The sequence below is a fragment of the Pelophylax lessonae genome, assembly GCF_965119305.1.
Source record: "Pelophylax lessonae genome assembly, chromosome: 9".
NCBI lineage: Eukaryota > Metazoa > Chordata > Amphibia > Anura > Ranidae > Pelophylax > Pelophylax lessonae.
The window spans coordinates 249,455,559-249,472,771 of NC_138776.1; the positions used below are offsets into that span (position 1 = coordinate 249,455,559).

The 17,213-nt window shown below is 44.1% G+C and overlaps 1 protein-coding gene across 1 annotated transcript in view; it reads left to right on the forward strand.

Moving 5' to 3' along the window:
- LOC309562624 (NACHT, LRR and PYD domains-containing protein 3-like) overlaps positions 1 to 17,213 on the forward strand; it is a 52,817-nt gene that overhangs the window by 18,192 nt on the left and 17,412 nt on the right. The window contains exons 5-8 of the mRNA XM_082266877.1: positions 1,837 to 1,944; positions 5,483 to 5,653; positions 9,812 to 9,979; positions 15,683 to 15,850. Of these exons, the coding sequence (XP_082123003.1) occupies positions 1,837 to 1,944; positions 5,483 to 5,653; positions 9,812 to 9,979; positions 15,683 to 15,850 (615 nt within the window). The remainder of the gene's footprint in view (positions 1 to 1,836; positions 1,945 to 5,482; positions 5,654 to 9,811; positions 9,980 to 15,682; positions 15,851 to 17,213) is intronic.

The following is a 17,213-nucleotide window of genomic DNA, read 5'->3' on the forward strand; positions in this document are numbered from 1 at the left end:
TGGGTAAGAAGGAGAGAGAAGTGGAAATGGAACATGTATTGGGAAAAAGCCATGAGTGGGAATATATAAAGGGAAGAGGGTCTACAGGTAGCGATGAAAGAGAAGGGATACGAGAAACTCCGTCTCCATTCAGGCAGTGTCCGGTGGGGGGGTAGCGCTCAAAGCCTGTCCCTCATCTGACAGTATAAACATATTCCAACATGCCCATGTTTTAGAGTATTGCTCTCATCTACCCTGTACCAGGTCCTCCAGGTCATGAATCCATTTCACTCTGCACAACCAGAGAGAGATCGTCGGGGGGGTCGTGCTTTTCCAGCAGAGGCTAATACAGGACTTAGCCGCATCTGTGAGGTGTCGGGTCACGGATCGTTTGTAGCGCTTCGGAGCCATCCCAGAGCAGTGTAGTAGAAAGAATGCTGGGTCATCTGGAATAACATATTCCGTCATTAGCTGGGTAATCCTACGTACTTCAGCCCAGAAAACCAGAAGCAGAGGACAGCTCCAGAAGATGTGGGACATAGTACGCTCATCCTGTTGGCAACGCCAGCACCTGTCAGATGTCTCCGGGAAGATATGACGGAGTCTGACCGGGGGGGAATGTTACATCTTTATTCCATACAAAACATCAGAAGAATCTTAAAATACAAGAATCGTTAAAAACAAGTATACCAGACACAGTAGCCTTCAGCCCACATGATATTATATATATCATAAGTAACCCCGAGTGGAAGTATTAAATTAACAATGATAGGACATTCGCATTCAAGGACTATAAGGCTGTGAAAGTTTATACGCGTTTTGCTTGGAAAACTTCATCAGGAAACACCTAATGTGCTGGTAATAAGAAAACATATGTTAAAATACATGAATAGTCAACCAAACACACCATTATTTGATACATAGATACTAACAGCTGGTATATATATATATATATATATATATATATATATATACACAGTATATATATATATATATATATATACAAAGGTATAGACTTGTGGTCACCAAAACGAGAAAGGAGTCAGAATGGCCAAGTCCACCCTGCAAACTTTATTTTGTTTTCAGCTATATTGCTTTACTTCACAGCCCTTTATCTGTCCTGGCAGGGCAAGATGCAGGTCTGGATGGAGAAAGTTCCTCTTCCATTCTCTTGTGATGCAGGGGTTGGGGCATTCATGTGATATCATTGCTTGTTGGGATGCTGCCAGTTCTAACAACCATTTACTGCAGAGGAAGGCTGTAACCTTTACTAGGGACTGGTTGGCTGGTGGTCCAGATAGAACTGTCACTCGGTCCACCATTTAGTGATGCCTGCTCTAGTGAATCCTCCAAAGAAATAGAATAAAAGTCCAGAAGGTCAAGCGTGACACCACTGGCCATCATAAAACTGAGAAATGTTTCATTAGGGAAAGATTCTAGGGCCATTAGGAGACATAAAAAGAATTAAAGAAACCTACCGTATTCCCTTAAAAGTGAGATATTAGTCTTGTGTGAAGGGATGAATTGAGAGTTTTCACTTTGCCCAGCTAAGGCCATTTTAGTGAACTTTCGCCATTTTGGTTAAAATGCATTAAAAGAAAACATAGCCTTCGATTTCTGTGTTGTAAAATCGGTTTTAGCAAAATTATTCCACCCATCTCTATCTGGTGTTGTTGTCTACTTTTAAGTAAGCACTTTTGCAAATATTTGCTACTATTGGTCTTTTGGAACATTGGAGCCTATGGTATTGAAACTGCTATGACTGTCTTAATGATAGACAGCCATGAGTGGTACTGTTTGTTAGGTGATGCTTGTTATGTTTCTTCCCAGAAATTTTTACAGATATTTTTTTTTCAGGTTTGATCATTGCAGCTTTCCTGACCAAGAAAATATTGAACCAAAAAGGAGAGACAAATCCAGCATCTCCAATCTTTTTACATCCCATTGTGGAATAAAAACACTTGTGTAAGTATAATGGAGAACATGGGATAAAGGTGGATGTAGGTTCTCATGTAGAGCACTTAGAATACTTGGCTCAGGGCAACTCTGTTTAGTAACACTAATGGCACTTTTCCACTGCAAGTACCGGCTCGGCTCTACTTGGCCATGCTTGGCCCGGTTTGCTTTTCCACTGCTGGTAACGCATGGTATGGTGTTGGAATGGTTCGGTACGGTTTGGTATGGTTTTATTGTTTGCTTTTCCACTAAAGTAGTACTAAAGTTAAGTGGGTGGGATAACAACGATTCTCTGACCAATCAGTGGCTAGTAGTGACTGCATGCAAAGGATTGTGGGATATGGTACCGGTATGTTACCTCTTGGAACCACAATCGAGGTGGTACTGTTATAGAGAGCCGTACCGTTCGGTTCCATGCAGTGGAAAAGCACCGCCGTACCGTACCGTACCGAACCGTTCCTACACCGTACCATGCGGTACCAGCAGTGGAAAAGCACAAAAGCGATCCGAACTGTTCGGTTCCATGCAGTGGAAAAGCGTCACATCCCAGTATAAAGTTCTTGGCCCATTTTACACCTCTATGCTGCTCTCCAATTACAGATTCTTCAAAATGACAGATAAATCATACAAAAAAGTGGGAAAAAACTGACAAGCCACAGAGATAAGTAATATTGAGATTCTTTACTCACAAAACTTTGATGCCAAAAATACCCAGGTCTATTCATCATGATTTATTTATGGGGTCAGGTCACCCAAGTTGGATAGTTCAGCTTTTGGTATATGTAGTATAATTAAATTACCTTAAGGTATTCTAGAGCTTATGAGGACTCTATTAATGGTATTTCTGTTGTCTGTAGGCCTCCTACAGCCATTATGAAAAATACAGTAGCTACTGTTCTTGGATTTGGATACAAAAATGTTGATTTTGGTTAACCAGGGCGAATGAGGCACTGGATCTGCAACTTTAGCATATCTCCATCAGACTTTAGATGGGGATTAAATTGTTTAACCATGATTATGATATGGATGTAGGTGGGGTGCAACGTGGTGCGGCTCCAGCTTGCTTCCTCTGGTTTGCGTGGTGTTCTTTATCAACACCTGGTCCAGATGTTTCACTTGTTCCTCAAAAGTCTTGGAGAAGATGATAATATCATCAAGGAAAACGAGCACAGTCTAGAAATTGAAAACCTCAAGACATCTCTCCTTTAGGCGCTGGAAGGTGCTGGGAGCATTGCTGAGGCCGAAGGGCATACGATTTAACTCAGACAGGCCCAGGAGTGTAATAAAGGTGGCCTTCTTCCAGTCTTGGTCCCCTGCTGGGACTTGCCAGTAGCCACTGGCCAGGTCCAGGGTAGAGAGTAACTTGGCTTGTCCAAGAGCCATTAGCGATTCCTCAACCTGAGAAAGGGGATAAGCGTTCCTCTGGGTGCAGGCATTACGTTTGCGCTAGTCCACACGGAACTCTAGACTGCTGTTTTTCTTATGCACCAGTACAATGGAAGCTTCCCATGAAATTCGGCTTTCCTGAATCACCCCACCTTGTAGCATATTGCAAAAATAACTCCTTAACTTCTTGGCACAGCGCTGGGGAAATGTGGCGGAAGTCCATGGGTAATCTATGGAACTACTGAAGGTATGGGTGGATGCCGTCATCCCTAAATAATAGAACAGAATTGTGTTGGTTTCTCAAACCAAAATAAAATGTGGCAGAAGTCCTTCCAGAAGGGTGGTGTCCCCCCGTATAAATAGGATGGTCAATGGCTTCAGTGAATCAGTAATCTTTAGGGCTGGTGGCAAACACCAACAAGTGCTTCTCCAATAGCTGATGAAGCAGCCTCTGTTGAGGTATTGAGAAGTCTAAGGTAATGTCCAGCTAAGAGGGACTTGTATCAGGTCTCATCCCAAGAAGCTCAGCTGCCTGCAGGGGGGCACATACCGCCCTAACTCCTGGTTGGGCCTCGGAGATGCAGTGGGGAGGTACAGGATATATGTTGGCCAATGCAGCATGCCTGGGCAGCGAGATTGGTGTTGTTCCCAGGTTGATGAGCTCTATCAACACTCTTCAATGGTGGACCTTAAATATAGTAGGGTATGGCTCACCAACCATTCTCCTGGCATTACAGGATCCTTGTGGGGCTCTACCATCACTGCAGCTCCTTGTATCTCCCTGTGGCTCCCACTGGCAGGGACTGGATAGAAACCAATCAGCTTCCAGGTTTTATTGTCGAAGCTTAATTGTACAAGCTGAAGTTAGAAACTGATTGTCTACCATGCACAGCTGTACCAGATTCTGAGCGTACCAGTTTTAGTAAATCTCCCCCTAAGGCCCCTTTCACACATACGGTCCGTTCAGTTCATGAGTTCAGTCAATGTATCAGTTTTCCATCCGTTTTTCATCCATTTTTCATCCGTTTTTCATCCGTTTTTCGTCAGTTGTCATCCGTTTTTCGTCAGTTGTCATCCGTTTTTCATCTGTTTTTCGTCAGTTGTTATCTGTTTTTCATCCATTGTCATCCGTTTTTCATCCGTTGTCATCCGTTTATCATCCATTGTCATCCGTTTTTCATCCGTTGTCATCCGTTTATCATCCGTTGTCATCCGTTTTTCATCCGTTGTCATCCGTTTTTCATCCGTTGTCATCCGTTTTTCATCCGTTTTTCATCCGCTGTCATCAGTTTTTTGTCTGATCCGTTTTTTTGACGGATGAAAGATAGGGCATTCATCCGTTCATAAAAATGGACATTGACGGAAGCGGATGAAAACAGATGGTAACTGATGATCATCTGTTGTCATCCGTTTTTACATAGAGATACATTGATGTCCGTTTTTCATCCGTCAATGGATGGATGAAAAATGGACAAACGGACAGCATGTGTGAAAGGGGCCTTAGGGCCCTTTCACACGGGCGTTCCCCATGTCCGTATATCATCCTATTTTTTTGCGGATGATATACGGGCATAATGTATGTCAATGGCATTGCGGATGTCAGCGGATGACTATCCGCTGACATCCGATTTTCGTCCTTTCAGTTCTGTTCCATTTTTTGGAACGGAACAGAACCCTATATTGTTCCGTGTAAAAAAAGGAACGGATGCAAAATCGGATGTCAGCAGTGTCATCCGCTGACATCCGCAATGCCCATAGACATACATTATGTCCGTATATCATCCGCAAACGGATGGGATGATATGCGGACATACGGAACGGATGACGCAATGCGGTCCGCTCTGTGTGAAAGAGCCCTTAGGGTCATCATAAAGGATCCCATTCCAGTCTGGCCAGGAGATGCTCATGTAAAAACTAGGCAGTTAAGGGGTAACCGTAGGAGTGATAATCGGCAATCCTGACACTGGAAATGTTGCTTATATCTCATGGAGTTTTTCCAACCTTTAAGGTCCATCTTCATGCATTCGAACCAATTCTTTTCTCCTCTCATGAAGAAGGAAGGACGTTAGACATGCATACACTGCTGATGACCATATAATTGGTTTGCTGCATATTACTGTTCTTTGCATTCATCTGCTCACCGATGTCTTCTTCTCTTTAGGATGAGGAACTGTGGCCTGACCTCATTGTGCTGTGACGACCTTCTCTCTGTTATCTCCACAAATCAATTGCTGATCAAAATTGACCTGTCAGGGAATAACCTACAGGACTCTGGAATAAATATTCTGTACATGGCACTGAGACGTCGGAGCTGCACCATACAAGAGCTGAAGTAAGAATAAATCTGTTACTGAAACAAAACCTGTGCTGCAATGAGTATCAGGGCTGCCATTGCTGACCTTCTTGTGACCATGCAAGTTGCGTGGCTGTCTCTGGGGTCAGTACTTTCTAAACCATTGACCAAGTACAAGCATATGGACAGTTAAAGTGATTTTAAGCGATCGCCACATCTGGAGTATTCTGTCCAGTTTTGGTCGCCAGTCCTCAGGAGGGATGTGTTGGAGCTGGAGAGAGTCCAGAGAAGGGCAACTAAACTGATTAGGGGATTGGAGGACCTTAATTATGAAGAGCGTCTGCAATCGCTTGATTTATTCTCCCTGGAAAAGAGACGCCTGAGAGGGGACATGATAGCAATTTCTAAATATCTCAATGGTGATCTCGGCATAGAAAAACAGCTATTCAGTGGAAGGGATTGCATGAGGACTCGGGGGCATACAATGCGATTAGAGGAGAAGCGTTTTAACCTCAGGCAACGTGGGGGGTTCTTTACTGTTAGGGCTACAAGATTGTGGAATTCTCTACCACAAGAGGTGGTTTCTGCGGGAAGTATGGTGGCTTTCAAAAGACTCTTAGACGTACATCTCAAGGATCAGAACATTCAGGGCTATGTGAGATGATTACAGCCACACTCACCTACACAGGTTGAACTGGATGGACTATTGTCTTTATTCAACCTCACCTACTATGTAACTATGTAACCATGTAAAACAACCCATTCAGTTTAAAATAGAAATGAAAGGCAAAACATTTTTGTATAGCTATAAAAAGAAAAAGATAAAAAATGGAAAAAAGTTATTTATAAGTGATCACATTCCTTCTGTTCTCAGCTGCATAAGAGCTGAGGGGGGGGGGGGAGAAGCAGCAGCATACTGAGCTTGCTAGTGAATGGGGCGTGTAAGGACAAGTCTGATCATTGGAGGAGAGTACACTGAGTTCCCAGCATAGCTAGAGAACTGACCGCGATGTGCTCCCCTGCTTAGTGTGGTCAGTTTTTAAAAGGAAAGCAGAGGGACTTTCATGAACACCAGGGATTTCACATAAAGGAAGCAATGCATAGAGAACAGACGAAGAGGGGAGCAATGAAACCCTCCCTATATTTCACAGCAACACAGACGGAAGACATAAAATATAACATTATATTAAGCACAAACAAGCATAACCCTGCCAATGCAGAAGCATTGGAATAATATTTTTTTTTAAACACTTGCCCAGTTTTACTGCGGCAGGCTGGCTTGGCTCCACGAAATGACGTAGCCCCGCCAGCGCCTCTCTCCCGCCCCCACTAGGCACCGGGGATGTTGATCCACAGGATGGGTGGCGGCGATTGCTTCCAGCGGAGATAGAGGGACGGTGAGCTGTTGTAAACACAGCTGACCGTTCTTCTCTCTGAAATGATCACAGAGCTCCTGTTATCCTTCTATATAGGATCACAGGTCTCTATGGTCATTTCACAAGTCCCTCCCCCATACAGTTAGAAAACACTCCCCTAGGCTCACAGTTAACCCTTTGATCCCTTCCCAGCCAATGTCATTATTACATTAACAGTGCATATTTTTAGCACTGATTACTGTCACTGGTCCCCCCCCAAAAGTGTCAATGTCAGTTAGGGGTCCGATCTGTCCGCCGCAATGTTGCATTCCCGCTAAAAATCGCTGATCGCCGCCATTACTAGTAAAAATAAATAAATAAAAATGACATAAATCTTTCCCCTAGTTTGTAGACGCGATAACGCTTGCGCAAACCTCAAAATACGCTTATTGCGATTTTTTTTTTTTACTAAAAATATGTAGCAGAAAACAAATTGGCCTAAAAGAATGAAAAAAAATAAATAAATAAATATTCAGACCATTTGTTCAGTACTTTGTTGGCTGCCACACAGCGCAACATCCACACCACCAGTGGCTCTGGGGAAGACTGTTTGGCCAGATGACCAGCTTTTGGTAGAGTCCTGGTTGTGCCAAACTTCTATTATTTGAGAGTTATGGAGGCCTATGACGATTTCTAAGTACCAATGTTTGTCGCCATTCCAGGAGCGTGCACAATTTTGAAACATGACATGTTGGGTATCTTTTTTACTCGGCGTAACATTATCTTTCACATTATAGAAAAAATTGGACTAACTTTACTGTTTTCTTATTTTTTAGTAAAAAAAAAGTGAATTTTTCCCAAAAATTTGCGTTTGTAAGACCAATGCGCAAATATGGTGTGATAAAAAATATTGCAACAATCTCCATTTTATTCTCTAGGGTCTCTGCTAAAAAAAAAAAAATATATATATATATATATATATATATATATATATATATACAGTGCATTGCGAAAGTATTCGGCCCCCTTGAACTTTGCGACCTTTTGCCACATTTCAGGCTTCAAACATAAAGATATAAAACTATAATTTTTTTTTGAAGAATCAACAACAAGTGGGAAACAATCATGAAGTGGAACGAAATGTATTGGATATTTCAAACTTTTTTAACAAATAAAAAACTGAAAAATTGGGCGTGCAAAATTATTCAGCCCCCTTAAGTTAATACTTTGTAGCGCCACCTTTTGCTGTGATTACAGCTGTAAGTCGCTTGGGGTATGTCTCTATCAGTTTTGCACATCGAGAGACTGAAATTTTTGCCCATTCCTCCTTGCAAAACAGCTCGAGCTCAGTGAGGTTGGATGGAGAGCGTTTGTGAACAGCAGTTTTCAGTTCTTTCCACAGATTCTCGATTGGATTCAGGTCTGGACTTTGACTTGGCCATTCTAACACCTGGATATGTTTATTTGTGAACCATTCCATTGTAGATTTTGCTTTATGTTTTGGATCATTGTCTTGTTGGAAGACAAATCTCTGTCCCAGTCTCAGGTCTTTTGCAGACTCTATCAGGTTTTCTTCCAGAATGGTCCTGTATTTGGCTCCATCCATCTTCCCATCAATTTTAACCATCTTCCCTGTCCCTGCTGAAGAAAAGCAGGCCCAAACCATGATGCTGCCACCACCATGTTTGACAGTGGGGATGGTGTGTTCAGGGTGATGAGCTGTGTTGCTTTTACGCCAAACATAACGTTTTGCATTGTTGCCAAAAAGTTTGATTTTGGTTTCATCGGACCAGAGCACCTTCTTCCACATGTTTGGTGTCTCCCAGGTGGCTTGTGGCAAACTTTAAACAACACTTTTTATGGATATCTTTTAAGAAATGGCTTTCTTCTTGCCACTTCCATAAAGGCCAGATTTGTGCAGTATACGACTGATTGTTGTCCTATGGACAGAGTCTCCCACCTCAGCTGTAGATCTCTGCAGTTCATCCAGAGTGATCATGGGCCTCTTGGCTGCATCTCTGATCAGTCTTCTCCTTGTATGAGCTGAAAGTTTAGAGGGACGGCCAGGTCTTCGTAGATTTGCAGTGGTCTGATACTCCTTCTATTTCAATATTATCGCTTGCACAGGGCTCCTTGGAAAGTTTAAAGCTTGGGAAATCTTTTTGTATCCTTAAACTTCTCCACAACAGTATCTCGAACCTGCCTGGTGTGTTCCTTGTTCTTCATGATGCTCTCTGCGCTTTAAACGGACCTCTGAGACTATCACAGTGCAGGTGCATTTATACGGAGACTTGATTACACACAGGTGGATTCTATTTATCATCATTAGTCATTTTGGTCAACAATGGATCATTCAGAGATCCTCACTGAACTTCTGGAGAGAGTTTGCTGCACTGAAAGTAAAGGGGCTGAATAATTTTGCACGCCCAATTTTTCAGTTTTTTTATTTGTTAACAAAGTTTGAAATATCCAATAAATTTCGTTCCGCTTCATGATTGTGTCCCACCTGTTGTTGATTCTTCACAATAAAATTACAGTTTTATATCTTTATGTTTGAAGCCTGAAATGTGGCAAAAGGTTGCAAAGTTCAAGGGGGCAGAATACTTTCGCAAGGCACTGTATATATATATATATATAATGGTTCTAAGTAATTTTCTAGGAAAAAAAAACCTGATTTTAACTTGTAAACAACAAGTGTCAGAAAAAGGCCTGGTCCAGAAGTGGTTAAACAACTGTGGTATCAGGCTGCAAGGTAAAAAAATAATCAAAGGGGTCTGAATACTTTATGAATGCATGGTAAATGTTATTCGTAAGGTTTATATATACTTTACATTTTCTAAAGGTTGGATAAATGTGGTCTTACCTCATCCTCCTGTGGTTACCTCTGCTCAGTTATCAGAAACCCATCCCTGATCACCCTGGATCTGTCACGTAATGACCTGCAGGACTCTGGAATAAAATGTCTATGCCGAGCACTTGGACACAATCGTTGCAGCTTGCAAAATCTAAGGTAAGAATTATGTTAAGTCATATATAGGAAGATCGCAATAAACTGGGGCTCCTATGTTGTGACCTGAGATATAACATTCATATTTTTAAATAAAGTTAGTTGGTCCAAGCATTACACTGTCACTGATGGAGGAATTTAATAATCACTAATACATAAGAATGCATCTTAAGCTTGGGATCCCAAAAGGGGAAGCTCCGCTTGTTTGCACCCTTCACTGCCACATTTGGCACCTTTTGGGGGGGGGGGGGGGAGCGGGTACCTAGTTTTGACAGGTACCCGCTCCCACTTCCAGGTAAGATCGCCGATCGGCAATCTACGACATTTCTGAGCCCTTCCTTCCCTCCGCTGCCTTCTGGTACACACACACACACAGAGCCACTGATAGGGGGGACCACCAGTCCTCCTGTAGGGGGCCCGGGCACGCAGAGGAGCCCCAACAGCATGGGGAATCGATATTACATCAGGGGACATTGTTTTTTTTTATTTTTTAATAAATGATTTGTCAAAAACTCTTCTAGTGTCTTTATTCATTTTTATTTTTTATTTTTTGGGTGAATTGGCCCTTTTGTTAAAGGTGGCTTCCAAATTCTGATAAGCCCCTCTGCCTGCAGACTCCCACAACCACAGGCCAGGGTTGTCAGGGAGAGGCCCTTGTCCCCATCAAAATGGGTGTATTATGCAGTTCTGTACCCAGCGCTCTATGTATTATGTAGTCCTGTGCCCAGGGCTCTGTGTATTATGTAGTCCTGTACCCAGCACTCTGTGTATTATGCAGTTCTGTACCCAGCGCTCTGTGTATTATGTAGTCCTGTGCCCAGCGCTCTGTGTATTATGTAGTCCTGTACCCAGCACTCTGTGTATTATGCAGTTCTGTACCCAGCGCTCTGTGTATTATGCAGTCCTGTGCCCAGCGCTCTGTGTATTATGCAGTCCTGTGCCTAGTGCTCTGTGTATTATGCAGTCCTGTGCCTAGCGCTCTGTGTATTATGCAGTCCTGTGCCAAGGGCTCTGTGTATTATGTAGTCCTGTACCCAGCACTCTGTGTATTATGTAGTCCTGTGCCCAGCGCTCTGTGTATTATGCAGTTCTGTACCCAGTGCTCTGTGTAATATGCAGTCCTGTGCCCAGCGCTCTGTGTATTATGCAGTCCAGTGCCCTGTGTATTATGCAGTTCTGTACCCAGCACTCTGTGTATTATGTAGTCCTGTGCCCAGCGCTCTGTGTATTATGTAGTCCAGTGCCCTGTGTATTATGCAGTTCTGTACCCAGCACTCTGTGTATTATGTAGTCCTGTGCCCAGCGCTCTGTGTATTATGCAGTTCTGTACCCAGCGCTCTGTGTATAATGCAGTCCTGTGCCCAGCGCTCTGTGTATTATGCAGTCCTGTGCCCAGCGCTCTGTGTATTATGCAGTCCTGTGCCCAGCGCTCTGTGTATTATGCAGTCCTGTGCCCAGCGCTCTGTGTATTATGTAGTCCTGTGCCCAGCGCTCTGTGTATTATGTAGTCCAGTGCCCTGTGTATTATGCAGTTCTGTACCCAGCGCTCTGTGTATTATGCAGTCCTGTGCCCAGCGCTCTGTGTATTATGCAGTCCTGTGCCCAGCGCTCTGTGTATTATGTAGTCCAGTGCCCTGTGTATTATGCAGTTCTGTACCCAGCGCTCTGTGTATTATGTAGTCCTGTGCCCAGCGCTCTGTGTATTATGCAGTTCTGTACCCAGCGCTCTGTGTATTATGCAGTCCTGTGCCAAGGGCTCTGTGTATTATGTAGTCCTGTGCCAAGGGCTCTGTGTATTATGCAGTCCTGTACCCAGCGATCCGTGTATAATGCAGTTCTGTGCCATTTGCCATTAAAAAAATAAATATATGTCCCCGGATTTAATTTTAAAAATCTGGTCACCTTATTGTAGGGCAAAGTAACAGGTTCACTTTAAAGCCCCTCTGTAACAGCTTATACCTCGCTGTTCGGAAATGAAGCTGTCAGGGACTGAACCTGGGTGGACTTGACCTGCACCATATCTGTGATGTTTTTGAGAAGGAAGGTGTCTCATAGAGGGCTCATTCAAACCATGTGCGTTGCACGCGATTGCAGAGCAAGTGCAGCTAAGCCCAATGTACTTGAATGGTCGTGCTCTCCAAATGCAACAGGAGGTATAACTCCTGCTGCGGCTGCAAAGCAAAGTATTGTGGTCATGGCATGTGTACAACCCTTACCACTGCCTGTGCAACTAAAGGGGAGCAGATGAGAGGCAGTAAAAACATGGCTCTATTGCGAGGTTTTACACCAACAACCACTAGTGTAAAACACAGCTGTTTGTCTCTGGTCAGTTCACCCAACTTACAGCTTTCTTGCCTGATTATTGATTTCATTTGCCCTGCTTACTGGCTGTCTGCTTCTGCAACTTTGGCTTGCTACATGAACTCTGATTCTTCTGCCTGGACTGAACCCTGCTGCTATGCTGTTGTTATCCAGTCCATCTAAAGGTTCTGGGTTCTGGTTTCCATTACAGGTAACATTTGTAAGACCTTTCTTTTGCTCCCCCTCAGCTCTGTTAAGGGAGTGAGAGAGCAGAAAGAAGCTTCCCTGTATAAGCTCTGAGTGGTTCCAGTTGGAGCTTGCATAGTGCTGAGCAGTGGCGGCTGGGGCATTGGGTGCACAGGGGCACCCCCTCCCCCATCCATGCGTCCGGCCCCCTAATCTACATACAGGGCGCCGGACGCATGGATTCCAATGGGGTTTTTTTTTTTTTTGAAACACTTTATTAGAGCCAGAGGCTCTAATAGGCTTCAAAAAAGGGTGGGCTTGGGGCGCAAAGCACTGCGCCCTGAGCCCACCCAGTTGTGTGACAATATCGAATTAATATTCGCTATTGCCACATTGATTCTCCTCCTGGCCAATCAGGAAGCAGGTCCTGAGGCCAGTTTCCCAATTGGCCGAAAGGAAAAGCCATTCTATTGGCCAAGGAGCAGAGGAGGAGGAGGAGGGAGGAGACTGAGGGGAAAGCCACCGCTGTGCGGGCTGGTGGGGGACAGTGCAGGTTGGAGCTGGTGGGGGACCGGCGACCGGGGGGGGGGGGTGACAACAGTGTGGGCTGGAGCTGGTGTGGTCGGGGGGGTATAATGTGGGCCATGGAGCACCAGCTGCCCCTGGTGCTGAGGACTCTCTGCCTACCCCATGACAGTGCTAAGCCAATCACATAAATATTTACATAGTTAATCTGGTTGAAAAAAGAAGACACAAGTCCATCTAGTTCAACCAATAAAAAGGGAGAAAAGAAATTATAATATCCTATATACACAATACTATACCCACAGTTGATCCAGAGGAAGGCAAAAAAACCCGCAGCATAGCATGATCCAATTTGCTCCAGCAGGGGAAAAAATTCCTTTCCGATCCCCCAAAAAGGAAATCGAATAGTACCTGAATCAACTTTGCCTATATGTTATTATCCAGTTATCTTATGTACATTTAGGAAAGAATCCAGGCCTTTTTTAAAGCAATCTACTGAGCAGCTCTTGAGGAAGACTATTCCACATTTTTACAGCTCCTTCTGTGAACCTTTACGTATTTGGAGATTACATCTCTTTTGCTCTAGCCATACAGTAAAGAGTGCCCCCTTGTCCTTTGTGATGTCCTTAAAGTGAATCACCAAGCACCAAGGTTTTCACATGAAGCAGTATATGCCCCTCTATACCTGAAGCTACTGAGTCATTTCTTAGCTTCCCACTGCAGAATGGAGAGGAGGTGGCATGAAGAAAGGCTGAGTATGTGCTAGCTCTTGACAATGTAAAGAGCGTGTCATCGAGATGTCTTCATATATCTCATGCTGGCTGGTTTATACGTGTAGAAGCACTGATTCATGTGGGGTGTGTTTTTTTAAATTATTTTTATGATTACCAAAAATAAATTCTATTTTTTTTTTGAGGTTACATACCATCTATGGAGAGGTCCTACTAGAAAGAATTGAAGAAAAGTTGCCTTAAGCCTCGTACACACGCAACGAATTTCCGCCGACCGGCCGTCCGTCTTTTGTCCAGAGTGGTGTCTGTTGGTTGGAATGTGCTCTAGACTGCACACAAATTTTCCCGCACGACAGAATTCTACTTCAGAAGTGATGTCATGTGTTGGTTTGCTTTCTTTGTGTTGTTTCATCTCTGAGCATGCCTAGTCTTGCTCATAAGATTTTTCCCCATCGAAATCTGTACTAATGAGCCGAAAATCAGACGTGTTTTGGCGGTCGACAAAAATTATATAGCCTGCACACCAGGATTATTTCGGCCGAAAAGTCGGAGTCGGTTGTCGGAAGCACCATACTAACAAGCCTAAAATCGGCAGATCGGGCGTCGGACGAAATTTCCCGGTCGAATTTCTACTCGTGTGTACGAGGCTTTAGGCTCCATTCACACTTATAAATGAGACCATTTGGATTAGCTATGGGAGACTCAGGGGGGGGGGGGGGGTTCCCTGTGGTTAGCTGTGGGCAGGAAGCCCCATTAAAAGCAATGGGAGGCTTAGAGCTCCCTCAGTCTTCATGACCGATAGCATATAACTGATTACCTGCAAATGATCAGCTTCCTGCTCACAGCTAATCTGAGGAAACCCCCACTGAGTCTCCCGCAGCAGATCATGATTGGCCCCAAGTGTGAATGGGGCCTTATACAGCTTACAATTATCAAAACCAGAGGGAGCTAAAAAGCACTGTAGCGGACCCCCAGAACCCCCTAGGGCCTAGTGATGACCTTCAGAGGCAGAGAGGGGCTACATACCTCCTGTGGGTGTGGATTGTCAGGCATGGTGGGTAGTGATGCAGGTAAAATAAATGCTGGGCGCCAGTCACTTTTATGCTGAAGTAAAAGAATAGTTTATTTCTTCTCAACAGGACAAGAATAAACCGGGGGAGAGAGGGGTAGGGTCCAGGACACCCTTTGAGAACAGTCTATTAGGCAGACTCCCATTGCAAAAGACAGGTATTCAGACAGCAGTACAGGATAGCAGACCTTGAGAATCATTAGGTATCCATAAAACTTCAGATCGATCTGGGAGACATCTTCTCTCCACTAGACACAATCCCTTTCTGTGGTCTGTACTGTCTGGACAGCTGTCCTCCATAAGAAACAAGCAGGTTACTCACACAGGCTACTGGATGTCTGTGGATGATCTTTCCCATGTGGGTCGCTGGCTCTCCTCAGCAGAATCCCAGGTATCTGACCAGGCCTCAGGCTTCAGGCCTAGTCAGCAGCAAACAGCAGCACACACCCTCCCCCAAGGGGGTCCGGGCGGGAAGAGAGCGATTATTGGACCTCCCATCCTTTAAATAAGATCTCCCAGAATGCCGTAGTGACACTGTAATTGGCTGAGAGACACATGGACATTAACAGTTTGTTTAACTGTAATTCTCACACTAGAGTCAGAGGCAACAGTGCCACCTACTGACGGAAAGGGAGAAACGCAGTCAAACCAGATTAAGAGAGGAAGTCCAATTAACCACAGTAAAATTACAGCCAAGCTAGTTAAGGCCCAGCAAACTAAATTTAACAGCAACCTTGCATTAAGACAAGGGTGCTACAGCACATTAAGACCTTAATTTTTAAAAATCTTACTCGTTGCAAACCCTTTTTCCAAATTCTCATTGGTTGGATACCTTTGTTATTTGTATGTCAGAATAAAGTGATGTTACAATTGTTGGCCTTTTTATGTCTGCAGGTTGAGTAAATGTGGTCTAACCTCGTTCTCTTGCGTTGACCTGTGCTCCATTATTACAAATCGATCTCTGATCAGCCTGGACTTAGCAAGTAATAATCTACAGGACATTGGGATAAGGCGTCTCTGTGAAGGACTCAAAAATCCAGACTGTACCCTGCAGGAGCTCAGGTGATGTTCACGCTAACATAGTGGCATAGTTACAAAAGTTGAAGCCCTAGTTTTCATTCTACACATAGATCCTTTCTCCACTGACTTTCTATTAACTATCCTTGTGTTTACATGGGTTTCTCTGGTAGGTTAGTGGGCCATCACCAACAAATATTAAATGGTGTTCATATGATCTGGTCTGGATAAAGGGGCAAAAGCAAATCAGTAGCTGACCATAACTGATTCTTTCCTAGCTGGCAGCTCTGATGGTTTGGGAAAAACCAGACAGGCTGATAATTGTACACAAGTTGATCGATACTTTTCGTTAACCACTTAACGACTGCCCACCGCAGATATACTGCGGCAGGCAGCCGCTGCTGGGCAAAGTGACGTATGGGTACGTCACTCACTCAGCCGCCCGCGCGTGTAACCGGCGACTCCGATGTCCACCGGCCACTCGCGATCTCCCGCTGGAGAGGGAGAAAGGCAGGCGGCTGATGTAAACACAGCTGTCTGTCATTCTCCCTGGTGTAACTGTAGAGACTGTACGATCCTGCTATGTAGGATCGTATGTCTCTGTGGTTACATCACAAGCCACACCCCCCCCCCCCACAGTTAGAATCACGCCCCTAGGGATACATTTAACCCACTGTTTACCAATAAAGTTAACCCCTTCCCTGCCAGTGTCATTATTACAGTAACAGTGCATACGTATAGCACTGATTACTGTAGTAATGTCACTGGTACTCCCAAAAGTGTCATAAACGTCACTCAAGGGCCCGATCTGTCCGCCGCAATGTCGCAGTCCCGCAAAAAAAATTGCAGGTCGCCGCCATTACTAGTTAAAAAAAAAAAACAATAAAAATGACATAAATCTTTCCCGTAGATAGTAAACGCAATAAAGGGGAAGCTCCGCTTGTTTGCACCCTTCACTGCCACATTTGGCACCTTTTGGGGGAGGGGGGGGGAGCGGGTACCTGGTTTCGACAGGTACCCGCTCCCACTTCCAGGTAAGATTGCCGATCGGCATCTACGACATTTCTGAGCCCCTCCTTCCCTCCGCTGCCTTCTGGTACACACACACACACAGAATTTTTGCGCAAACCAATCAAAATACGCTTATTGCGATTTTTTTTTACCAAAAATATGTAGCAGAAAACAAATTGGCCTAAATTGTTAAAAAAACTTTGATTTGTACATTTTTTTGGGGGAATTTCATATAAAAAAATGTGAAAAATTATTTTTTCAAATTTGTCACTCTTTTTTTGTTTATAGCGCAAAAAGTAAAAATCGCACAGGTGATCAAATACCACCAAAAGAAAGCTCTGTTTGTGGGGGAAAAAAGGACGTCAATTTCATTTGGGTAAAGCGTTGCACGACCGCG